General features: G+C 64.1%; 1 protein-coding gene across 3 annotated transcripts; it reads right to left on the bottom strand.

The window, feature by feature from the left end:
* Positions 1–181: 181 nt before the first annotated feature.
* On the bottom strand, positions 182–24,269 carry CTBP1 (C-terminal binding protein 1). 3 transcript variants are annotated; one of them, XM_081229465.1, is made up of 10 exons: positions 24,081–24,239; positions 16,592–16,784; positions 15,059–15,213; positions 7,202–7,346; positions 5,705–5,911; positions 3,577–3,791; positions 2,683–2,813; positions 1,925–2,052; positions 1,313–1,430; positions 182–1,084 (listed from the first exon to the last, which is right to left on the bottom strand). In XM_081229465.1, exons 2-10 carry the CDS (start codon positions 16,596–16,598, stop codon positions 898–900), a joined length of 1,293 nt encoding a protein of 430 aa, XP_081085591.1. In that variant the 5' UTR covers positions 16,599–16,784; positions 24,081–24,239; the 3' UTR covers positions 182–897. The 3 variants fall into 3 exon arrangements, with proteins under 3 accessions (XP_081085591.1, XP_081085589.1, XP_081085590.1); XM_081229463.1 differs by lacking the exon at positions 16,592–16,784 and having other exon boundaries at positions 24,081–24,269; XM_081229464.1 differs by lacking the exon at positions 16,592–16,784 and having other exon boundaries at positions 182–1,081; positions 24,081–24,269.
* Positions 24,270–24,513: the final 244 nt, after the last annotated feature.

Here is a 24,513-nt window from a genome sequence, read left to right as displayed (position 1 = left end):
GGCGGAGGGCGGGGGTGGCAAAGGCCAGCACTCAGGCCGCAGCGCCCCTCCTGTGGTGACAGCGGGGCTCACTGGGCCGTCCATCCAGCCCCAAGGCCACCAGTGCTAGGAGAGAAGAGGACTGACCCCGCCTGTGTCCCGGTGAGACGAAGCCGATAAAACAAATGCTGGGCGTGCCGGCTCTTTCTGGGACTTTTATTTCTTTAAAATAATTCATACAAATGGTTACGGTCACAAACATGATTTTAACCAAAATATTGCTAGCCTACCACATCAGCAGGACGGCACCGCGCAGCCAGGCGCCGCAGCCCCGCCGCCCGGGACGGAGGCCCACGCGCTCCTCTCTGCACCGCTAGCGACGCCGTCTTCGCTTGGAACAGGGGGGTTCATGCCAAAGTTAGGAAAGACAGCCTTTGTTTTGTTTTTCTAAATTATTCTAAAAATAAGACAAGCAGGTAGAAAAAACAATGCACTGTGTGGCGTAAAAAGAAAACGGGAAGGATTCATTGTCCTGAGAAGTTTGCCAACTGCCTGGTTCGGGATGCGATCCACACACAAAAGGGAAAACGTCTGAAGCAGACCCGCTGAGCCCTGCCTCGGGCTTCTCCTGCCGACAGCTAAGCAAACAAATCCTTTGTGATGTTCTAAAGACTGTACACAGACGGGGACATTCATGATAGAATTAACTACTGACTTCCGCTGCTGAACGAGGACACAAAGGACACGGCAGCGGCCAGCCCTCGGGACGGGACAACTACAGCTGATGCGGGGAGAGGGTGCCACCTCTCACCCCTGGCGCTCGGACCGTCCCGGAGGCCGTGGCCACCTGCGGCGCCGCCCCTGCACACACCTGTCCGAGGGCTTGGCCGGTGCCCAGGCTGCGGAGCTCTGCCCGGGCTACAACTGGTCGCTCGCATGGTCTCTATCCGCCTCGGGCTTGACGGTTTGGCCAGGAGAAGGCGCGTGGGGTGGGTGGGACACGGGGGGCAGGCCGTGGGACAGGGACATGGCGCTGGGGACGATGCCTTCGACTGCGGCGGGGATGCCGCTGGGGGCCACGCCCACAACGCCTGGGGGGTACCTGCTGGGAGAGGAAGGAAACAGGTGAGGCCAGCGGAGCAGGACCCCAGGCTGCTCCTGAAGGCCGCCTGCTGGGAGACGCCATCCCACTCCCTGTGTGGCCACCACCCGGACAGACAGTCTCATGTCCACCAGGCCCTGAAGGTCGCCCCCGCTCGGGCGCTTACGCCCCAACCGTCCGTGTGCACGGAGGCCGCGTGAACACACGTGCAGGCCGAAAGCCCCCGCTCACCTGTAAGCGGCCCCGTTGAGCTCGGGGTGCACCACGGCCGGGTCCACACTGGCCCAATGAGTGGCGGCTGCCAGGTGGTCTTTGTTCACGCAGTTCTTCAGACTGTCGGGGATCCGGCCTGGGGGAAGCCGGGGAGATGGGAGGGACGGTGCCTGCGTTAGGCAGCTGCCACCAAGGGGACCCCAGAGGCAGGGGCTCCACTGGGGACACGGGCAGTCTCCGCAGACTCGCTCCCCTTAGGAACGGCGGGGTCCTGTCTGGGCAGTGTTGCCCTCAAAGCTCAGGGACTCCCAACCCCAAGCAACCGACCTCAGCTCAGCAGTGCCCCCAACCCCATCTGCTTGGCCCGGGGATTTCAGACAGAAGCTGACAGGGCCCGGCCCGGAAGGCTTACACGTGTAAGTAAGTGACTTTTTACAAGGTGGAGGAAACACCCCACGAGCTGGCACCCCAAGCAGGATAGCCAGCGAGCGCCACACACGTGACGCGAGGGCCTGGGCTGTGCTCGGCCCCCTCCATGTTTGGGGTCTGCCATGCCTGGCCCTGGGAGGGTCCATCTCCCTACCCACCCCGCAGAAGATGCCGCGGCCTCAGGGCCCCCACCCGGCCCACCTGTGACGGCTCTCCGGATCTCCCGGGCCGCCTCCTCACGCATCTCGATGGAGGCCTGTTCGCTGTACCAGGCTGCGTGCGGGGTGCAGATGAGGTTGGGCGCGTCCTTCAGGGGGCCCTGGCTAAAGCTGCGCGGCACATAGGAGGTCAGAGGCCCCGCGTCTGCCCGCAGCCACACCCCACCCTCCGTCAGACTCGGTGGCTCCCCCTGAAAGATAAACCTGCCCACGGGCTCCTGACTGCAGTGGGGAGGGGCCTTCACTGGGGTGGGGGGAGCTGTCCGCCCCTCCCTGCAAGTGGCTGTGAGCTCTAGACCCCAGGCCTTCCGGACACTGCTCTGTCCCGGAAGGGTGAAGACCCACCTGGAGCTGTCCTGTTGCCCCAGACGGGCGTTTCAGCCGTGAGGCCTCTGACGTGGCCACATGGGGGCCAGCCGCCTTGTGCCCCCGGGCACTCAGCAGGATGCCTGGTCTGAGCCCTTCCCACCAGGTGCAGGGGACTGGGTCGTCCTGGCCCACAGTGGTGGCCTCCCCTTGCTCTGAGATTTGGCCAGGGAGGAAGGTCTGACCAATGTGGGATCTCAGGCTCCCTTGTCCTCGGACCCTCAGCTGCCCGAGGCCGGGGCCTGGAGGCTGTGTGTGGGTATTGGGGCCCACTCCCTCGTGGCGCCGTGGCCACAGGGTCAGACCCGCAGGCTAACGTGGGCCGTAAGCTGGACGAGCACCGGCTCGGGGACCCCAGGGCACCACCGCAGGCACCTGAATGGCTCCGACTCATGCACGTCAAGGGCCGCACCGCGGATCCGCCCCTCCTTCAGGGCCTGGGCCAGTGCCTTCTCGTCCACAAGGCCGCCCCGGGCCGTGTTCACCAGGAAGGCCCCTTGTCTCATCTGGGAAGACACGAGACAGTGCGGCCTGAAGACACTCCCCCGCCGGTTCAGGGAAGTGGCTTCCCCTGCTCCCCGGTGAGGGATTCCTTGTGACCCCTATTTCACCCCAACTAAGCCCACCCCGTCGTGGGGCTCAGGTGGCTGTCCACCAGCTTGGGGCAGCTTGTGCCTGTCCGGGCCTCACTGAGTCCTCAGGGACCACACAGCTCTGATCAGCGCCCCCGGCCACGCCCTGTCCCCCAGAGGCCCAGACCCACTGGGTGAGAACCAAGTAAGGTGTCTGGCCTCACTCTCTACAGGGCTTCAGGAGCCTAGGGCAGACAGCAGTTGAGGCCCCAGGTGGGCACACTGAATGTACAAGCATGCCCACCCACACGTACACGTGCACATGCGGACGTGTACGTAATCATACGTGCACGTGTGAGTGCACACCTACGTGCACACATCAATGCAAGCGGCTACCCCACACTTAAATACATGTATACACACGTGTGTGTACAAGCCCACGTGCACACACACACGTGGGAAGGGCACTGTCGTTGAAACTGACCCACCCCCACATATATACACTGTGCATGCTTGCAACACAGGTCTCTGCGCACACAGGTACTTGAAAGGCCCTACGCCGCGGTTCGGGGAAGAAAAGGCCCCGTGGGAGGGCCTGCGTGGTGGCCGGTGACTGGCAGGCGTGGCGGGCAGGCAGGCAGCGGCTTGGGCCCCACAGCCCAGACCACGCCGTCCCCCGGGTCCCCGGGCCGCAGACCTGTTTGACGGTGAAGTCATTGATGAGGTGGTGGTTGTGCTCGTTGAGGCCGCAGTGCAGGGTCACGCAGTCGCTGTGGAAGAGCAGGTCCTGCAGGGTGCTGACCCGCTGCAGCCCCAGCGCCCGCTCCGTGCCGTCCGCCAGGTAGGGGTCGTAGAACAGCACGTTGAAGCCAAAGGCCTTGGCCCGCAGCGCCACCGCCTGCCCCACGCGACCTGGGGGGCGACAGGGTGTCACCACGGCACCTCTCTGGCCGCCCCGCCTCAGGTTCCCCGTCTGCCCGGGGTGACCCTGAGGCGTCTGCTCCCAGAGGCCAAGCGGCAGGACGTCCACAGGACGAGGCTTTGCAGAGAAGGGACGGGGCTCCGGGGAGCTGGGGAGCACCAACAGGGGGCTCCGCGGATGCACGGGGGGCGAGGCAGGGGCTGCACTGTCAGGATAGGCCCCAGTGCCCCGGAGGCTGAAGCCCTCTGTCCTCGGCTCCCGAGAAGACAAAGCAGGGAAGCAGCGCAGGCCAGGAGCTGGGGGCGGCAGGCACGCCAGGGCCCTGAGCTCGGGGCCACGGGACACCGTGGGGACTGGTGAGGCGCCAGCGCAGAGGGCCCGGGGAGAACGGGCACCCAGCGGTCCTGCCGACCAACCACGGTGCCAGCGCCTCGAAGCAGTCACTCACACTGCCCAGGCGGCAACACTGGCACGGGAGCCCCTGCTCGGCTGGCCTCGCCTTAAGCCACTTCACCTATGACGTCAGTCCCCAGTTCCAGGAACCAAAAGAAACCCGAAGAGAATTTTCACTTTTATGAAAAAAGGCAAAAGCGAAATTGCGTCCAGTGTGCCTGGCAGGTGCCATTACAGAGCCCCTTCCATTCCCGGGAACCGCACACCGTGTCTCAGTGTGGAGCTGCCATAACCTTGGCCTCCACAAGTGACATGGATCCAAAGGTCGCTGCTTCTTCCCTTTACACCACTTGGGCCACAGAAGGTTTCAGGGGACCACTCTGCTTTGGGGCAGTGGGGAACCAAGACAGAGACTCTCGGAGTCCCGAGAGGCGCGGGGAGGGCCGGAGCAGATGCCCAGGGGCCGTGGTCCCCAGGGCCGTCGGGCGCTCGTTGAGATGCAGCCTCTGGGGCATCCCCACCCCACTGAGCGTCTTGACCGACACTGCCTAGAGGTGGCTGCCCCAAAGGCACTGGCCAGGCCCAGCCGCTCCCCATCCTCGCTCCTTCCTCCCAGCCTGCATCACACCGCCCGGGCCAGGCCATCTCTGCCCTCGAACCCGCCGAGGGCGCTGGGGGCCTAGGTGTTGGGTGCAGGGCACTCACAGGGCTACAGGGCCCCGGCCAGCCCTGGCGTCTGTGTGTGCACATCCAGCAGGACAGCAAGTCGTGTTGGGGAGGGACACCCCTGTGCCCCACGGACGCCCGTGACCCCGACCCCCTGCACTACTGCAGGCGCGTCTCTGCCCTGCAATTCTCCCACAGCTGCACGAGGCGGCGCCTTTGCCGTGGAGAACCTCTGTGAGACAGCTGATGGGGCCGCAGGGAGCTATGGTCCCGCCTGTGCTGGGTGGCCCAGGTGGACGGGCAGGCCCCTCCCGCCACACTGCCCTCCCCTGCTTCCCCAACCCCTAAGGCCCACACCACCCCGGCACCTCTGCCCCCCGGATCCTGCCTGCCCCCCACCCGCCATGTCTCTGTTCCCTGGTTTGCTGTCTGAGCGCAAGGGGCCCAGGGTTGGCCCAGGACACCGGCCTGCAGGGCATGCGAGTGAGCGGGTGAGTGGAGTGAGCAGCCTCCATCCACCCAGGGCAGGGCTCAGGGCAGCCTGGCTGGCCATCACCTGAAGGTCTTGTGCGTTCAGTCACAGGGCAGGGGAATGGCAGAGTGAGCGTGCGTGAATGTGCGTGACCATACGAGCACCTGTTTAACATCTGTGTGTGTGCGTGGGCCCCACTAGGTGTTCCCGGGGCAGATAAGGGCCAGCACGGTCTCTGGGGCAGAGACCCCTCACCCCTGTGCTGCCCCCTGGCTGGGCAACCATGCCAGGTGGGGGCACCTGCCAGCAGCACAGCACAGCCCCAGCCTCAGGGTCCGCAGAGCCTGCGCACGGGGGCAAAAGCCATCGCACCTAGTCCGATGATGCCCAAGGTCTCCCCGCGGATCCTGGCGGCTCCAGAAGCCACCTCTCGGATTTGCTCGACGCTCTGGACCCGCGTGCCCTCCCGGAGCGCCTGGTGCAGCCACGTGGTCCTGCGGTACAGGTTGAGGATGTGACACATGGTGGAGTCGGCGGTCTCCTCCACGGACGCGGCCGGCACGTTGCAGACGGCGATGCCTGCGGACGTGAGATACGTGGGGCAGTCACTAGAACGGTCCTGGGCCTCGCCTGGGACAGGCCAGAGGACACGTCCCTGCCCCGGGATGCTAGGAGACAAATTCAGGTTACCTGCCCCGTGCTGCGTGGGAAAGCCACCCATGGGTCCAGTGGGCAGACAGGGTGGGGGACAGGAAGAAAGAGAGGCCGCCTGGGCAGATGCCCACACCTGCTTCTGCCCCTCCTGGACCACTTGCCACTGGACCTTCTGGAAAGGGGTCTTGGCCAGGCCACACCTCCCCAAGGCCCTGCCCTCCCCATCCCCTCACCAGCTCGACTTGCGACAAAACGTTAAGACAGGGTCAGGAAGTCATGCAGGGGAGACTGAGCGAGAACAGAGCTGGAGGCCCTGTCAGACTCGGGAACAAGGCTGCCGCCTGACAAAGGACCAGGCCCTGCGGAGGTCTGGCAGGGATGACTGCACGGCATGCCCCAGACTGTCCCTGGACGAAGGACGGAGCCCCAGCCCGTGAAATCGCGAGGCAATGAGGACCCGCTCCGCGAACAGGGATGAGGCCCGGAGGACGTCCCAACTCGAAAAGTGCCCAGACCGCAGCCTGACACTGCGGTGCCTTCCTGGGGGCAGGTGATAGCGGGGTGAGAGAGCTGGGCCGGCAGAGCAGAATGAACCCTGGGACGCGTGGCAGCTGACAGCGGGAGCCGTTTTCACGCTGCAGGTCTGAGGCTGCCGTCGGTGACCGCGGGCCATGGCGGGGCGTGTCCTCAGCTGCCCTTAAGCCGTGACCAACACAAAGGATAAGGAGAGACTAGACCAGAACGTCACAAGAGGCTGAACACTGTACCCGGAGAAGCATGCTGCAATCTGTTTCCGTGAGTGTGAGTCACACACCTGTGCGTACACACTCCTACGTGTCCTAAATCACAACACAAACCTCCTTTCCCAGCAAGTCTCGTGCACAGGGCTGCGCAAACCCCGACACGGATGTGCTGGCCGCCCCCCCCGGGCTGCTGTCCCTTCCCCACGGTCCCCAGGAGGCAGTGCAGGAGGGCGGCAGACACGCTGCCCACAACGCCCGGGCTTTCTGAGGGACGCTGCTGCCACCCTGCGCCTGCCTGAGGGGACCTGGCGTGGGGCCCACACACTGCCAGCCCCCAGGCCACCTCCAACCAGGCAGTCGGCTGCAACAGGACTCTCCTCTTCCCGGTAAAACCAACGGACAAAACGTGATGAGGTCACAGCAAGGGAGCAGTGTGCAAAGTTGCAAAGAGAAGAATCCAAGACCGTCCTACCTAAGTCCCCAGCTGACTTGATGTCGATGTTGTCAAAGCCGCTGCCGATTCGGACGATTATCCGAAGGGCCTTGAACTTCTCCAGGTCCTCCCTGGTCAGTGTGATGGTGTGATACATCAGCGCCCCAACGGCCTCGTTCAGCACCTGCAGTGAAGGGGGCACGTGAGCCGGTGTCGCTGCGGGAGAAGCCACGCGGGCACTCCCCCCAAGGGCAGCCCCCGCTAGGCGCGTCCCAGGGCTCCAGCAGGTTCCCGCCCGAGCGGACTTCTCTCCAGTGAGCATGGCAGGCCCTCTCCGGGGGGAAGCTGCCCCATCCCCGTGTGAGCGGTCTGCAGTGACCCGAATGTGACAGATCAGCAAACGCATGAAGCACACCGAAGGTCCCTGCCCCGGTCGACACAGGGGACGGTGCTCTGCCTGCCTGACAAGGGGATGGGCGGGGGCTGCCTTCTCCTTGGGCACCAGACGCTACGACAGACGAGAAACGCCGGGCACTGGGAGGACCCGGCTCACCCAAAACCTCCAGACCCCACCAACAGGATGAGAAGCCAGCGGCCACTTTGACAGACCGCTCTCAGAACAGAGCAGCCGCAAGGGCGCAACGCGCTCGGAGCGTCGGATAAGTCCCCAGGGACGGTGAACGCGCCGCAGTGAGCAGGGCACCCCTTTCAAACAGGGAGCAGGCTGATGTGCCGACCCCCGCTGTCACCATGCACAAGGCCCGGCTTCCAGGTCAGCCCTGCACGGCCCAGGGTTGGAGGGTTACTCCCCCAGACAGGGGCAGGGAGCAGCCGCAGCCCCTGCGCACTGTCCACTGTGCCGCGGACCTGGGGGGCCGCCTCCCCCCCACCCCCCGCCACTGGGAGGGGCATCAAGGTCGGGCACGCGCTCCGGGTGCGCTTGCACCTGAGGTGAGCCTCGCCAGCTGCAGCCCGCAGGAGGGGCCCACCGGCTCTGTCTCTGCACCCCTCGGAGCGTGGCCAGGGCCGTCGCCCCCAAGTGCGGGGCTCCAGGACACCTGGGGGCAGCCCGCGTGTCTCAGCGAGTCCGTTCCAGGCGAGGCCCACACGGGCAGGTTGGTGCCAAGCGCACAGACCTCGCCGTGGGCGACGTCTGCCCACCATCCCGCCCCACGCAGAGCCCCGCCCACGGCCCCCCTCGAGGAGGCCCCCCCACCCACCTGCCAGCTTAAGTCCATGAGCTCTGCCAGGGCCACGCCCACCAACATGCGACGCACCTCGCTCCTGGGGGTTGGGGGCGGGGAGCGCGGGTCGAGGAGGGCGGGGCCCCAGCCCAGGACTGTGAGCCGGGGTCCGCACCGGGACACAGTCTGGCCAAGGCCAGGGACGCATGACCTGCCATCTCTGGGCCCAAAGGCAGGGGCTGCGGAGCGGGCCGACACCGTTCCAACGCATCATGTAATCCAAAACCTGCCATACTTGGGGACGAGGTTTATTCCTTCCTAACGGGACGTTATAATCGATGACGTCTCGAATTCAGTGAAACACAGAGTCCACTGGGAACCTGTGGTGATGTGTCTGCGGCCCTCTCCTCTGGACCGAGCTTCCAGTGCTGACCATAGGTCCCCCGGGGCGACAGAGGCTGCTGGACCACAAGGGGCCACACGAGAGCTGAGGAAGCAGCTGGCCCGTGGCAGATGCAGTAAGCAGAGTGGAGCGGGCTCTGAGCGTGGGACGCAGGGCAGGGGACTGCAGCCTCGGGGATACTGCTAACGGCCTCAGGCTCGCCCCTTCTACGATGACTGAGTCCTGGTCCCAGCCGGACACGTGGCCACCCGGAACGCAGTTTCCTCTGAGGCTGGCCTGGCCTCCCTTCCCCTCCTGCTGCCTGCGGTGGCCTGGAGGACACGGCCACAGGGGACCTCACAGAAAGGACCAAGGCAAGGACAGCTGGGCAGCAAGGCAGAGGGGTCCTGGGTTCCTGATCCTGCAAGTAAGAGACGGGGTGCTGCCAGCCCTGCTCTGGCCCCAGCTCGGAAGATCTAGGAGTCTCAGCTCTGGGAGCAGGGGGCTGCCAGCAGGCGCGTGAATGGACTGGCTGGATCATGCCCGAGTCCTGACAGCTTCCCCGGCCTCCTGGGAGGGCCACAGACGCAGGCGCAGACTTCCGGTGCCATGACTCGACGGGACCCAGCGTGGACGGGGTGAGGCCCGGCGTGTGACAGCGGCAGAGGGCATTAACCGGGAGCACATGGGGAGGGTGGGCGGAAGAGACAGGGCAGTGGACATGGCGAAGGCCCCGGGGAGGTGCAGGGGAGAGGGGAGGCCCCTCTGGCCGCCCTGTGCTGTGTGGATAAGAGCTGGTGAGGAGGGCCCCCCTGGGGCAGGTGGGCAGGAGCCGGGGGGCAGGCTGCATGTAGACAGAGATCTGTCGGTGCCCGCGGTGTCCGGCACAGCTGGGTGCTAGAACCAGAGAGACGGACATATCCCTGCCAGCACTGGGAGGGGCAGCCCCGGATGCAGGGGCAGATGGATCGGCTGGACGCCCACAGGGCCCTCGGCTACAACGGGCGTGCGGATGGGCTGTGGGCAGGCGGGACGGGGCAGGTGGTCCTTGCGGCTCAGGCGCATGCGCAGGGCCGGCTTTTTCCTGAGCACTGCCCCCAGTTGTGGTCCTTAAGTGTCCCAGGCTGCACTTTTAAGCAGGGATGGTCCACGATGGTCTGAACGTTTCTAAAGCTGGAGAGACTGTGTGGCTTCTAGCGCCGGCTGTGCTGCAGCAAAAACCCACGTGTTTGCTTGTTTCCTTGAGGTGAGGAGTGGATCCCTGCAAACCCTCTTCAGGCTCCAGTCCTGCTGCCACTGCCCCCGGGGCACAGTCTGCCCATCAGCACCGACCACCCAGTACCAGGCATTCCCAACTTCCAGATACTCCGTTTGACACATGCAAACTGGAATTGTTATTTTAGCTTTCATTTGCATTTCTGGGTGTGACTCAGTCACCCAGGTACGTTTCTGGGTAAATTATTTTTTTCACACCTGGTCCTTTTTCTACTGAGCATCTCTCGAATCCCAGGGTACCAGGCGAAGTGTTCTCAGAGGGGAGCCCGGGCTCCTCTCAGAGCAGCGCCCACCCTGTACCAGCTACAGGATGAGACCACTGCAGGGGCACCACGCTGCCCCGTCCAGACTCCAGGTCCACGCTCCTGCTGGCTCCTGTCCCCTTTCCTGGTTGCAAAGTGGCCGTGACACCCCCAGTATGGCACCGACCTCCCAGCGTCCACTGCTGCCAGCCTCTACCTGCTGTGTAACCAGCTAGTCACTGACCTGGTGTCCTCAGGTCCACAGGGGGTAATGCGGCCCACCTGGTCAGGAGCTCAGAGCAGAGGGCCTGAGGGGTACTCACTGGGCACCACACCAGAGGCAGGCCACTGGTCAGGGCACCTCCTCGGCCCGAGTCTCCTCTCCCAGCATCACACACACACACCCTCAGCGACTTCTTATCTTTCCAGATGGGCATGTTCTGTGAAAACTGCCAGAGGCCCCAAGGGTGACACTCCCAGACGGCTCCAGGGATTTCCCTATGGCAGATGGCCCAGGTGGAGGGACAGCGGGCTGAAGACCACAGACGGGATCTCACAGGCCTGCTGGAGCGCCACCCAGACCTGCAAGCTGACAGCCCGGCTGCCCCTGGGTGTCTGCTAGTCCCTGGGGGGGGGGGCAGTGTCACCTGCTCCGCGGTCGCTATTTTGTCCACACACCCCTTCCCTCGCCCACTTTCTACTGGGATTTGTCTTTCTCCTGTTGGTTGAGAAGTCTGAGTATTTCAGCTGTTCACCCCCCGACTGTTACATGCACTGCAGACACGTCTCCTTTGCCCCCCCATTTTCCTGTTTTGTGTGATTTCTCTTGCAGGGAGATTGTTTTGATTGCCTCGTACTCGGATGACCCCTCCTTTCCACGCCGTGCTTTCTGCAGAACTGCCCACGTTTGGTTCTGTCCTGACCAGGGGCAAACACGCTCCCTGCAGACGCCCCCTCACTCTTGGTGACAGCGGGTGCGCATGAGGGCGCCGGCCAGCATCCCCAGGGCTCATGGGCTGACCCGTCCTTTCCGCCTCCAGGGTCCTCAGGTCCCACCGACCGGGAGCCACCCCACCACTGGCTACAATGCCTGTTTCTGCATTTTCCCTGGATTTTATTTCATGTCTTACCCGGCCTCGGCACATCCCTCCTGGGACTGGGCGCTTCACTCCGAGGCCCCCGCTGGTGCCCTTGGAACCCCAGGCGCGTCCCCGCGTCACTCCCACCCTGGCCCGGCCCCTCAACGGGACCCCAGGTCTTTTTTTCCACGGCTGCCCCCACCTCATGGGCACCTGACTTTTGCTAAGGAGCTTCAGAGAGAGCAGCGGAGGGGAGAAACGCCTCCGCCAGCCCCGCGTGTGGGCGGGCGAGCGAGCCTGGTTAAACCCCTCCTCTCAGGAGCTTTGACACACCCAGCTGGGGCCGCTCTGGTTCTTGTCCCCCACCCCTGGCGCTGGTGAAATCTGGATCCTGAATGGCAGGGCCCCCGACATTCGTCCTGGGTTCGTGGCAGGAGCATGGGAGCCTCCGTTCAGCTTTGGTAATTTTCCTCATGTTGTGGTGAAAACGTCAGTCTCTCCTCCTTAACGCTCAAATAACGTTGGACGGTCGTCCAACCAGCTGTGAGGAGGTAGAAACCCCTGATCAGATGTGACACAGAAGACACGCTGATATTTCCCTTCTAGGGAAAAAGCCTGCAGCCAGGTGGTCCACGGACCCCGTGTCAGCTCCAGAGCCATCGCGGTCCTGGGCTCCTGGTCTTGCTGCCCCGCCATTACCAGGCTCCCCTGGCTCCACATGGTTTCCTTTTGTGGTCTGGGTGGCTGCCCAGGCTCCAGCCGCCACATCTGGTTTCCAGCCAGCAGAAAGAGAGAAGGTGGCTCTGCACACAAAGGCTGCTGTCCTCTCCCTGGCTGGACTTAGTCATTTGGCCACCCCTGGCAGCAAAGAGGGGGGAAGGAAGTGCTTGTCCCGGATGAGAAACGGGAGGCTCCTGAGAGCGGCTGCACTGGCCAGCTGAGCACAGCACCCCTGGGGAGTCTGCGAATCTCTCCTCGTTCCTCATCGCTTCCATCTTTCCTCTGGGCTTCCCTTGACTGTGTCTTCTGAGCTTCCTATTAAAGTTTAAATCTTCCGCTCCCATTTTAGTTCCCAGGAGCTCCCTCTAGTTCTCCTGTGATTCCTTTCTCGCTGCATCCTGCTCGGTGTACAATCAGGCGTTACCTCAGGCCTAAGGACACCAATTACACAGTCCTAACGTCTCTTCTGTCAGGAGCGTAAAATTCTGTCCCCAGGACACTTTTTCTACCTGTTTTTCTCTGGCAGGCAAGGCCTTGGCTGTGGCTTCCCATGGGTGTCAGGAGGCATAGGGCTCGGGTGGGGCTCTGAGGGCCCTATGCCCCTCCCCAGGGGTCTGTCAACTTATTTGTTTTTTTAACACTCATTCATTCATTCATTCATTCATTCATTTATGGCTGTGTTGGGTCTTCGTTTCTGTGCGAGGGCTTTCTCCAGTTGCGGCAAGCGGGGGCCACTCCTCATCACAGTGCGCAGGCCTCTCACTATCGCGGCCTCTCTTGTTGCGGAGCACAGGCTCCAGATGTGCAGGCCCAGTAGTTGTGGCTCACGGGCCTAGTTGCTCCGCAGCAATGTGGGATCCTCCCAGACCAGAGCTCGAACCCATGTCCCCTGCATTGGCAGGCAGGCTCTCAACCACTGCGCCACCAGGGAAGCCCTGGGTTTTATATTAACTTGTTGAAATAGTTTTGGTAAGTCACAGTTCTGGAAAAAAACAGGTTTTGTCTTAGTTTTCAAATTTACTGGCAAAACTTGTTTTAGTACTGCTTACAATTTTTAAAAATTTCTCTCAGTATATCTCTTTTTCATTCCACTACTGCTTTTTTAAAAAGTATCTTTTTAGTTTGAAACAGTTTAAGATTCACAAGAAGCTGCCAACGAGAGGGATCCCGTGTCCCCTGGCCCGGCCCCTGTGGTGGGCAACGAGCTTGTGCCCGGTGAGGTACATCTGTGCACCCACGTCCCCTTGGCCATCTTGTCCTTGCTCATGTGTGCTGTTCTGTGTAACTTCACTGTGAGTCTGTTCCAGTAGCCGCCTCACAACAGGACACAGAACGCAGGACTGCCGTCACCACAAAGAAACACCCGTGTTAGCAGCACCTGAACCCAGCACCTCTGTCTCCTTCGCTGTCCCCGTCATGGTGGCTGGCCAGAGTGACAATGCACGTGACCCTGACGAGCTGGCTGCTCTGGCCCGGCCGACGCCGGTGCCCGTGGCTCACCCTTCCTTCTCTTGCCCAGTGGGGCTCCTCGGTACCCATGCCCTGGCTGAAGACCACCTGGTTCCCTCTGGTTCCAGCCACGAGGAACAAAGCTGCTGGGGGGCTCGCGGGCAGGTTTCTGAGCGGACGTGTGTTTTGCTTCTCTGGGAGAAACACCAGCACTGGGACGGCCAGGCAGGTGGCCCAAGCCTGCTCAGCTTTGGGAAACTGCCAGCCCGAGTTCCCGGAGGGGCCGCCTGGGCGTGCACGCTGCCACACTTTTCTCACCCGCTTATTGCTCCCTTCCCTCGGCTCTGGACCATCGTCAGCCTTTTTCTCATCAAATTTTGCCCGTGGCCCATCCCATCCCCTCAGTCCCTGAGACTTCTGTCGGAGGCTGGCTCCCCACCGTGGCCCCCTCACCCCAAGCCTCCCTCCTGCCACTGACCCAAGTGGCTGTCAAGTCTGCCCAGTGAGTTCTCACTTTCAGCTTTGCTCTGTTTCAGCTCCTAGATCTTCTAAAAACTCCCCCGAAGCCTGCTGTCGTCACGTCTTCTGCTCTCGGCTCCTTCTGAAGTGCTCAGGCTTGGTTTTCACATTGTGGTTGTAGCAGCAGACACCCCACCAGCCCCGTGGGTCCCTCTAGTCCTTTGTCTCTGCTGGTTTTCGCTCAGTTCTTTCTTATCCTACTATCTTGTTATCTTCGACTGTGCGATGAACATTGTGCTAGGAGGTGATTTGCAGAAACAACTTGGGGCCCAGGTCTACGGTCTCTTCCCGTGAAGAGTACTGTTCTCCCTTGTTTCTGCCAGCCACCTGAGCATAGGGCACCGGGTCACCTACAACCCAAGTTCAAGGCTTGATGTGGACGTTGCTGGGCCGGTGGGTGGACATGTGAGGGTGCATCTGGTTCCAGCTCGTCCTTTCTCCGAGGGTCCAGCCCAGAGCCAGGGTCCAGCAGGGCTCCAACCTCACCAGCACATGAGGCTGCCAAAGCCGCCCCGGCCTCTCAGCCACCTCTTCCAGCACAGCTGATGCCCCGGCCCAGCGGGCAGGACCTGTCCACCCCTGCGGCATCTGGGCCTCTCCTGACCCTGTTGGCTCTCCGAAGCACCTAGGTTTTATAAACCTTGGTCCAGCTTCCTCAGCTGACTCAGGGGAAAGGTGCTTCTGAAGTACCCGGTTGGCTGTGACTACAAACAGAAACCAGATTAACATACTACCTGTCCCAGGGAACCTGAGAGCTGCAAACCACGCGGAACAGGCTCGGGGTGTCCTGGCAACTGCCGCGGCCTGAGTCGTCAGGTGATGGAGATGCAGCCTGCCCGCCCCCAGCACCGTCCACTGCAGCCACATCCCCAGACGCCACTTTCTGGGAAAGAACTGGTTGTAATGGAGACGTCCCACCCCCGCCTCCCGACAGGCCAGGTGGTGAGGCAGCACCGCACCTGCCCACTCCGGCAGGAACCCTGGGACACCTGCCTCAGTGCTGGCGAGGACATGGCTCCCCACCTCCCCGCCCCCACCCCTGGTACCTTCTCGTGGATCTCCTGTGTAGACTGTGCGTCACAGAAGGCCACTGTGGCCACGTCCTTCAGGATGGGCATCTCCACCGTGCAGTCCCGGCCATCCAGCAGTGCCACCAGGGGCCGGGGGTGCAGGGGCCCGTTCATGATCGGAGGTCGGACGCCTGCAACGACAGGGCCGGACGCTCAGCTTCCTGCGGCAGCACAGCCCCCGCTGAAACCTCAGCCCACCCCAAGGACTTCCAATTCTACGTGTCCAGCCACGAGGATCTTTGTCAAAAATAAGTTAAAAATCAGGAAGGAAAACACACTGGTGTTTGCCACAGCTCACTGCCGCCTGAGTGGACACCGACGGTGGTGACTGCCCCCCTCCACGGATCAGGGCCTCAGGGATGCAGAGCCCCAGGCAGCCCCGCGCTCCAGCTGACGTCCAGACACGCAGGTTGGAACGACGGGCTCGGGGACGCACCCAATGCTTCTCTTCCACTCGATGCTGTGGTGTTGCCACCCAAAAACCCGACAGGGACCCACCCAGCACCAGCATCGCCTCTGCTTGTAGGTTTGAGGAGCAACAAACAGTGTAAAGGTAGAAGAGGGTTAGGACACCGGAAGAAGGCCAGAACCCCTCACCTTCCCAAAATGAGACAGCGAAGAATGATTAAAAACTCACTCCTTCCACACGAGGCCCAGGTGGAGATGGGAGGGCTTCACAGGTGACACGCGAGACAGCGGTGGCCGCATCAGCCCGCCCCCTCACCACGGCCCCGCAAGGCTCGCCCTGGGACGTGGCAGCCGGCGCGCGGGGTGCAGGACGAGACCGCCAGCGCCCACCACTCCCAAGAGCGCACAGCCGTCAGGACAGGCGGCAAAGGCACCAGGACCGCCGGGAGGGCTCCTGGCGTGGGGTCCAAAGGACAGGACCTCCCTGGTCACCTCCCCCTACATCACGAGCAGAGCGTCCAGGCCCCCTCTGTCTGCGGTGCGACGGTGGCGGTCCTGTGCAGACGGTGCCCTGGTCTCTCCAGCTCCACTGGGAGAACAGTGGCATTTCACTTAAAGACATTACTCATTTTAGCGTGTGACAAACACCCACTCCCAGCCTCGCTCAGCTGGAACTTTGCCCAACATCGATCCACACGACCTCAAGAAACCGAGCCCTCCGGGTCTGCGAAGGTGTCTTAGCTGAAAGGTGCTTGCAGAGCCTTGTCTAAAGCGCCCAGCGGTCAGAGAGGACGGGAACCCCCAATGGGAGACACCGCGACCGGGAGGGCTCCCAACTGCAGCGAGGCCACGGGAACATCCAGAGAGACCCCGCGCCGACCTGTGGCCTGGCCAGGCGCCCCTCCCTCGAGACCCTCGACAGAAGCAAACCCCATGGCAAACGTGAGGCCCGACCGAGGCCTCGCTGGCCCGGGCGACTCGCCCACTCGGGACGTCCCTGTCCTAACCCCACCACACGCAGGGAGCCCAGGAGCAGCGCCTCCTCCGCGGCCGCGGGGACACCAGCCTCGGGCGGCCTCACTCTCCCGAGCCCCGACCAACCTGACATCTCTTAATATGGGCTCGGCTTCCACGACCATGAATTCGACTGTTCAAAGCGTCTATCTTCAGAATCCCCCTGCAGAACCGCGTCCTGTCACTGGATCCTCATCCCACGTCTTTAATTGTCTCGAACCAAAGCTCCTAGGCTCCTGTCCACGGCGACCACTGAAGCCCACGCCGGGTCAAAGTCTGACTAAAAATTAAACACAAGAGACACGTTAAACACCACTGAGGGTCAACTAGACTCACGAACCTCAGGTCCATGGAGGAGGGGCTTCCCTGCACCTTGACCCCAGGCCTGTGGCTGCCGGGCTGGGACCAACCTGGAATCAGGCCCGGCCCTGCGTGGGAGTGACCGGCGGGGCCACAGCTCGGACGCAGAGGCAAGAGGCTCACCCCGAAGGTCGCCGCCACGTACCCGGGACCCCGCCCGGATGCCACCACGTGCACTAGCTGGGAGGCCTGGGGACAGGACGGCCGAGAAAGCGGGTCTGTGGCCAGTTCAGCAAGCTCCTATCTCACGGAGCCGATCGCTTCCTGGGTCCATGACAGGGCAAGGTGACTGGACTTCTGACAGGCCGCAGGGGGAAAGGGCCCCGGGACACAGACCCTGACCTGGATGCTTCCTGCATCCCATCCGCAAGTCCCGCGGGCGGTGTCCCGGGACTGGGGCTAGATTCAGGTGCAGTCCTCTCCAGAGAGCTGCCTAGCCCTTCCCAGCGGGCAGGACGACCTGGTCATCACCCAAACCTCGGGCGCACCCGAGTCCTCCCTGATCTGGCTCAGCTGCGGGAACTGGCCAGCCGCTCCTAAAAAGCTCCAGCCAGCCAGCCAGGCACAGCCCACGACCCCAGGACACGGGCAGCAGGGCCAGGGGGCAGCCTACAGCCACGGGCCATCGGCGGCCCTCAGTGCCTGCCACCCAGTGGGTGTCCAGCACCCGAACTGACCTCACCACCGGCTCCCAGGCGGCCTCGGCCCCTCTCAGCCCCATGCGGCCACATGCGCCAAGGCCCCCCACGCTCCCACAGGTGGGGGTCATGACGCCCCGGCCCCGGTCCCCGTCCCGCCGCACCCGCTCCGCCTCCCGGGCCACGCAGCGTGGACAGCAGCCCCACCGCGAAGGGACTCCGTGCCCGAGGGGTCGCACTACCAGAGCTCCTGCGACTCACGCCGGGGCCCCCCCCACGCAGCCACGCTCCTCCGGAATCACCAAACATGAGAAAGCAAAACGCTTCCACGCTGCAAACAGCGGAGGCTCCTTTGATCTGACTTCCTCCGGTGAAAAACGTACTCAACGAGCCGTAAGGCAGCAGGTGTCACCCCACACCCCAGACACGGCCCCGGGGGCGGCCCCAGGACAGGACGACACCCCCAAAACCTCAGGGACCCTCAGTGCCAGTCCTCAGGCCCTCCTCTCACTCCAGGCCGACCTGGAGGCCAGCCTCACCTTCCTACCCTGAACCTCACAAGAGGGGCTCGGGGACAGTGACGGGGGGTGGGGTGCCTAGGCTGGGCGGCAAGGACGCTAGCCTCGCCTGGGGTCTCGCTGGCTCTGGGGCCCCAGCCTCGCTCCCGCTGACCGACCACACTGCAGCCAGGGTGGATGCTGCCGACTGCAAGTGGGCACCCCCGCCGTGGCCCCGACTGGGCAGAGGCAGGAGAGCGCGCTCCAGGACCTCAAACACCTGCAACCCAGGTCCCACTGATCCCATCGTCTCTTCCAAAGTTGGCCCCAAGCTCATTCCAAGATGCAGTGGCAGCACCGGGCAAGGCACCACATCAGTCACCTCCGCACAGCCAAGTCGGGCCGACCTGGGTGCCCTGCCCTCCTACCCAAGGGTCCCCAGGAACCACACATGAGGATATCGGTGTGTGCAGGTGATGGGGACCCCAGAGAAGTCACAGCCAGCCATCTGGTCACGAGGCTTTCTTCAGTCCCCTCTCTAAACCCTGGAGGAACCAGGGCCAGCTGCACTGGGAAAGCGGGACAGCACCCAGCCAGGCCTTCCCTGGCTCACTCGCGGTGCCACCGGTCAGCAGCGTCCCTACACGCCCGCGACATGCCGACGGTTCCCTGTCCCCCGAGGGCCCGGGGCTCACGCGCCTCAAGTGCGGCCCAGCACTGTGTCTTCCCAGCCCTGGTGAAACAACCTGGACCCCTGGGCTCTCCCGTGTCCACCGCCCACCAATCCTTTTGTGAAAATGGTCTCAAAAGGAAGCTTTGCTTTGCCAATGCTGAGCAGCCTAAAAGGAGCCAGATGCATCCCTGCTACCCCGTGGGGGTGGTGGGTGCCCACCCAGAGGAGCGGTTGGCGGGCCTCGGAGGCCAGCCTGGACAAACGGAGGGCCCTGGGCAGGCCTCAGGCCCAACGTGTAGATGGGAGGCGACCTCTGGTGGGCACTGCAGACAGACAGGGTGAGTCTGGCTCTCCCCTCCCCAGCCCCAGTGCTCTGGGGGCAGGACGGCAGCGTCCAGCAGTGGCCAAGACACAGGGATTCAACCGTCCAATTGTGCTTGAAATAACAGCAAGACCACAGTCGCAGGAAGCTTCTGGGCTCGTGCTGGGGACGCTCATGGGTGAAAACACTAAGGTGCACCTTGTTTCTAGAAATAAGCCAAACAGAAGCTCCGTAAGTGACTTCACTGCTCAAGACACCGATGGGAGAGCCCCTGGATGCACAGGGCAGCAGGGGGTGCGCTGAAGGGTTGACAAGGTCAGGCCAGGGGAGGGGAGGGTCATGGTCAAGCCCAGAGCAGGCCAGCAAGTAGCCCCAGGGACCCCAGGGCCACCAAACCACCTTCTACAGCCACCGCTGCCCCAAACACCCTGCACAGGAACCTACAGAAGGCCTTCTGCCCTCCGGGGGAACAGCCCCATGTTTAAAGAGGGAGTGAAGGATGGCTGGAGAGAGCAAGGCCTGTGGCCAGCAGGCGTGGACCCTGGGGGTGGCGCACAGGCCATGTCCCACGCGTCTGGTGGGTGCAGTGCGGCCAGCCTGGCCCCCCCGACCCTGCGCTGACTGGACGAGTCTCAGGGGCTCCGGCCCTCTACTCACCCGCCTGTCTCTCGGGAGCCACAAGGGTCTGCACTCCTCCCCCGCCAGGTGAGCCAGGGGCTTGGTTCGTGGTCGGGGGCGTGGCAGGGATGGGGTTCTGGCCGGAAGCCCCCCGGCCAGATTCCAGACACACCTGCCCCTCCCCCTTACCAGAAACTGGACCGCATCTAGGAGGGTGGGACACAGGGCCAGCTCCTTGCAAAGAAACTCTGGGGACCAGATACGACAGGGAGGGCCCCAGCCCCTTGGTGATCTCAGTGACCGTGGTGAGGGGCCACCCTGGGGAGCGGGTGGCTGGCAGCCAGGACACCTGTCAGGGCGGAGACTCTGTCCCCTCAGCGATGGGACAGCCGAGGAGCAGACGGGTCATCTCCCGATGGTGTGAGGCTGGCCCCAGGTTCCCGGGTGTCCAGACGCCCTCCCTGGTCAGCCCCAGACCCGGGGCTCTGGGCGCAGGAGGGCCCGTCCTGTCCTCACGTGGACCCTCTCCAGCACCCACCGCTCTCCCCGCACCTGCTCACCACGCGGAGGTGCTGTCGGGGTGAGTGTGCCCGCGGGGCCGCACCTGCTGCCGGGAGCACCTGCCGGGGGCCACAGCCCCGCACTTCCAACACGTGACACTCCCGGGCTCTCTTCTCCTCCGGGCCTCACCTCCTCCCACCACCCCCAGCCAGCTTCCCTGGTCCCCTCCCGCCTGCCCCGTTTCTGCTCAGGGATGGACGTGGGTGCCAGCTGACCACTGGGGCCGTACGGCCAGAACACGAGCTCTGCCAGGACAGGCTTCCGGGGGCACCCAGCGAGTACGTGGGGAGGGAGGGATTTCTGACGACCAGCCTGACGCACAGACGGCTCTATCCCACGTCACAGAGGCGCCAGGTGCCCGCCATGGGGAGAGGCAGTGCGTGCCCGCATCCCAGCGGCTCAGTAAAGGGGGGAGGGGAACGCAGGGGCCAGCGCGGCTGCCGAGAGAGGAAGCCCGTGCCAAAAGCTGGCAGCGCCACGGCCCTGGGCTGCCCCGGCTCCCGGGCAAACGCCGGGAGCGGGCAGTGGCCAGACCTGCAGGGCCGAAGTGGACGTCCGTGCCAGCCGCCACCCAGCTCGGGCCCAACAGGAGGGCGCTTGATGAAGGCCCGGCAGGCGGCTGCCCTAACACCCCGCCCAGACCCTAGGACTGGCAGATGGTTCCCTTGAGCCTCGCCACCCAGCAACAAGAGGGGACGGCAGAACGGGAGGGAACAAGAGGGGACAGGAAAGGACGAAAGGGGACTTAAGCTGCGACTTGCATTCACGCTAAGGGAAGACGCCAACGACGGGGAGCTGCGTGGGGGGACGTGGACACTCTGGCACCGTCTTCGCGCTCCCTCCTGCCCAGCTCCACGCACTGGCCGCGTGGCCCTCCTGCCGGGTGGCCACTCCTTCCCTCCCCACCCCACCCCCACGCACCTAAGACGTGTCCTCGGCCACGGCTCCCCAGTGTGGGGCTACCCTCGGAGGGTCCACGGGCTGCAGCTGGCACACTCTGGGGTCACCCAAGTCGCTGAGCCCCCCAGACCCATCACAGCGCATCCCTGGCACCAGAGCCTGCAGGAAGCCCGGGCTTCCCGAGAACCCGGCCCTCGGCCACACCACGCCCTGAGCACCGGGTCAGCGTCCCGGGCCAGCTCCCGCCTCCTTCTGCAGCACCGATGAACATCTTAAGCTCAGCGCACCCAGAACTCGCCCCCAAAACGGCCTCTGCTCCTCTCCAGCCCCAGTAACTGCCCCCCCAACCCAGGCCCCAAATGCGGCAGCCACGGACAGGGCTCTGGCCCCACGGCCCGTCCAACGGCGTCTCCCCGGGCCCACGGCGAGGGTGTGCTCTCCTGGCTCCACGAGGCCTCTGGCCCGTACGCCGCAGAGCCCCAGTCACCGCAGCCGGGGCCTGTCACGCGCACGGCTCAGCAGCAGGAAAGGCAAACTCCTTGGCACCGCTGGCGGCCGCTGCCCCTGCCACCTCCCCACCCTCCTGCGTGAAGCCAGCCCCTCTGCCAGCACCGGCCCTCCAGCTTGACCACCAGGCACGCCCTCCGGAAAGCCACCTCCTGAGATAGGAATCTGAGGACCCGGGGCGGCCCCGCGCCTGCCCCTGCGTCACTCTGCCTGAAGAGCCAGCAGCAGCCAGCCTTCTCCAGCTCGCCCCGCTGCCCCGCAGCCCAGCCGTCTGGTCGGGGTCCGCCATGCTGCCCCAGGCAGAGTCTGGCTGGGGTGGGCGCTGAGCCCCTGCAGCCAAGGCCAGGGCGCTCCTGGAGGCAACGCGTGGCCGCGTAAAACCTCCAGCAGGACCACCGGCCAGAGTCAGCCTCAACTTCTCAGAAACCAAAAGACACCCCACACACCTGCTAGATAAAAACTGTGACAAAAGGCGAGGATGCGTCACCAAGACTTCCCCACGCGTGTTCACCTCTTTCACCATCTTCATTTACGCCCACGTATGTGCATGTGTTCTGCTACCTTCGTGATGCTCAGAATCCCACAAACAAGAACGTTGTCCACGTCAAAAGAACGCAGGTTGGGGCGGATTCATCGTGATGCCACCCGTAACTTAGGGAATGTCACCTTCCTACCTTCCAGAGTGATGTTTCACAGCTGCTGCGTGGAGACCCTGTCCCTCAGCCCTGCCCCCGGCCCTGTCCCTCCATCCCCAACACCCGGCACACACTCACTAATGTGATCTCATGTGATCTCACCTCTTCACACGCTCCATCCCCACTTTACAGACATGACACAGAGAAGTCATGTAAGGGGCCCATGACCATGTGTTGGTCAGGGGCTCAGCCGGGATTCCCCCAGGGACAATTCTGTGCTCTTGGCTGCTGTGGTCACTGCCCCAGAGGCTGAAGGATGCTGCCCCATTCAAGAGTAGACAGGCTACACTGACCCACAGGGCACCCCGGACGTCCACACTGCTGGGAACTGGCTTTCTCCTGAGTATTTATTTGCCTGTGTATGTTTTTATAGAAATAAAGTTGCTCCTCTTGAAAAGGGGGGGGGGCTGGAGAGGTGGAGGACGCCCCCATGGGATACGACCGGCAGTCCCGGCTCTGGACACCCTTTGTGCAAGCCAACTCTCCAGCCACCCAGAGAAGTGGGAGCTGGGTGAGGGGCTTACCCTCGTGACTACTCAACTCAGAGCACCTGGAAGAAAACCTACCCCATCCCACTTCCCGAGAGCAAACCTGTCCTAACCAACCACGAAGAAGAGCATCACCAGAAAGGGTCTGCCCCGGCCAGGTTCCCGGCTTAAGAGGCTGCCAGCTAAAGGCCGTCCTCCTGGCAAGCCCAGGGCCGCTGCACCCTTCCGGGACAGGCAGGCACCAGACAGAGGAAGCTCCGTCCAAACCCGCGGCTCAGGTGCCACGGCAGCTCCTCCCTCCACAGGCCTCGGAGCCTGGGGCCCCGATCTGCAGGCGCCAGGGGCAGGGTGGTGGCGCTGGAAGCTGAGGGGGGGGGCCCCCCCGGCCGACAGGATGCGCCCCTACCACGAGGAGGCCCCAGCCCGGTGGCTGGAAGCCCGGAGAAGCTGGGGCTGTGCAAGGGTGGAAAGACAGGTGGGCATGACACGGAAGTGGCCTGACGGGGGCGTAGGGCAGCGGCCAGCAAACCAACACCACCCGTGGCGCCCCCCGCCCGGCCTGCGCCCCCCAGCGCTACCCGGGGCACGGAGAATGCCTGTTCCTGACACCTTTCAAAACAGGAAGGGCACAGGTGCCTGGGGACAAACAAAAGTGGGTCACACCTGTCCCGTTACTCAGGTGGAAACGGACTCATACAGAAAAGGGCGCCCTGCCGCCACCTCTGCCGGATGAGCGGGAACGGCGCGCCTCCCAGCTGACGCATCACTTCGGTCATTTCAAAAACGAGTAAAAATCTCAAAACGGTCATTTCATTTCAAAAACGAGTAAAGATCGACTGCGGGAAGACCGGGCGCCGCGGACCCGCAGAGAGGCCGGTTCGGGTCCGAGGCTGCGGCACCGCACATCCCCCGGCTGCGGTCCGAGGTCCGGCCCCGAAGGACGCGGGGTCACCGGCGCGCCCGGCCTCCCTGCGAGGCCCCGTCAACGGGGACCCGGCCAGCCCGGCCCGAAGGACGGACGGGCCGGGGGGGACTGCGCACCGAGTGCGAGGTCCCGGCTGCGGGGGTCCCGAGGCCCCCGCGCCTCTTTGTGTCACCTGCGCGGGCGGGGCGGCGGCGCACGCGCACGCAGCAGCACGCGCACACGCACAGCGCTCCCGCGGTCCCGCCCCCATCCCCGCCCCCGGGCGCCGGCGCGCGGACGCCGGCGCGCACGCGCACTCGCACACAAAGCCGGGGCCCGCGCCCGCCCCGCCCGCCCCCGCTGCCCCGCCCCGCCCCGCCCCCGCGGCCGGAAATGCGCGCGCGCGGCCTTACCGAGCGGCAGGCCCTTGTTGAGCAAGTGCGAGCTGCCCATTGAAAGGCGCGGGCGGCCGCGGGCCCCGACGAGTCCGGAGCGCTCCGCCGCGAGCCCGGCGCGTGGGGCGGCCTGAGCACCGTCCGCTGCTCCGCCCGCTCGCCTGCGCCCGGGCGCCGCCGTGCCGAGCCGCCGCGCCGCGCCAGCAGCCGCTCCACCGGGCGGGGACAGGGCGCGCGCGCGGGCGGGGCTTCCGGCGCGGCGGTCTCCTGTTTCCAAGCGCGGGCGCCGCGCAGGACCACGCGGGCGGCTGGAAGCCGCGCCCGCCCGGCCGCCAGGCTCCCCGCCCCCGCTGGCCGCACCTTCCCGGCAAGCGCACAGTCACCTGCCCGCACACACCAGGCCCCTCCTGCCCGAATGACCACATGCACTTGCTGAGAACCCCCAAGGCCC

Source organism: Mesoplodon bidens, assembly GCF_964165515.1.
Source record: "Mesoplodon bidens genome assembly, chromosome: 1".
Classification (NCBI taxonomy): Eukaryota; Metazoa; Chordata; class Mammalia; order Artiodactyla; family Ziphiidae; genus Mesoplodon; species Mesoplodon bidens.
This window is presented reverse-complemented; position numbering and strand designations above follow the sequence as displayed.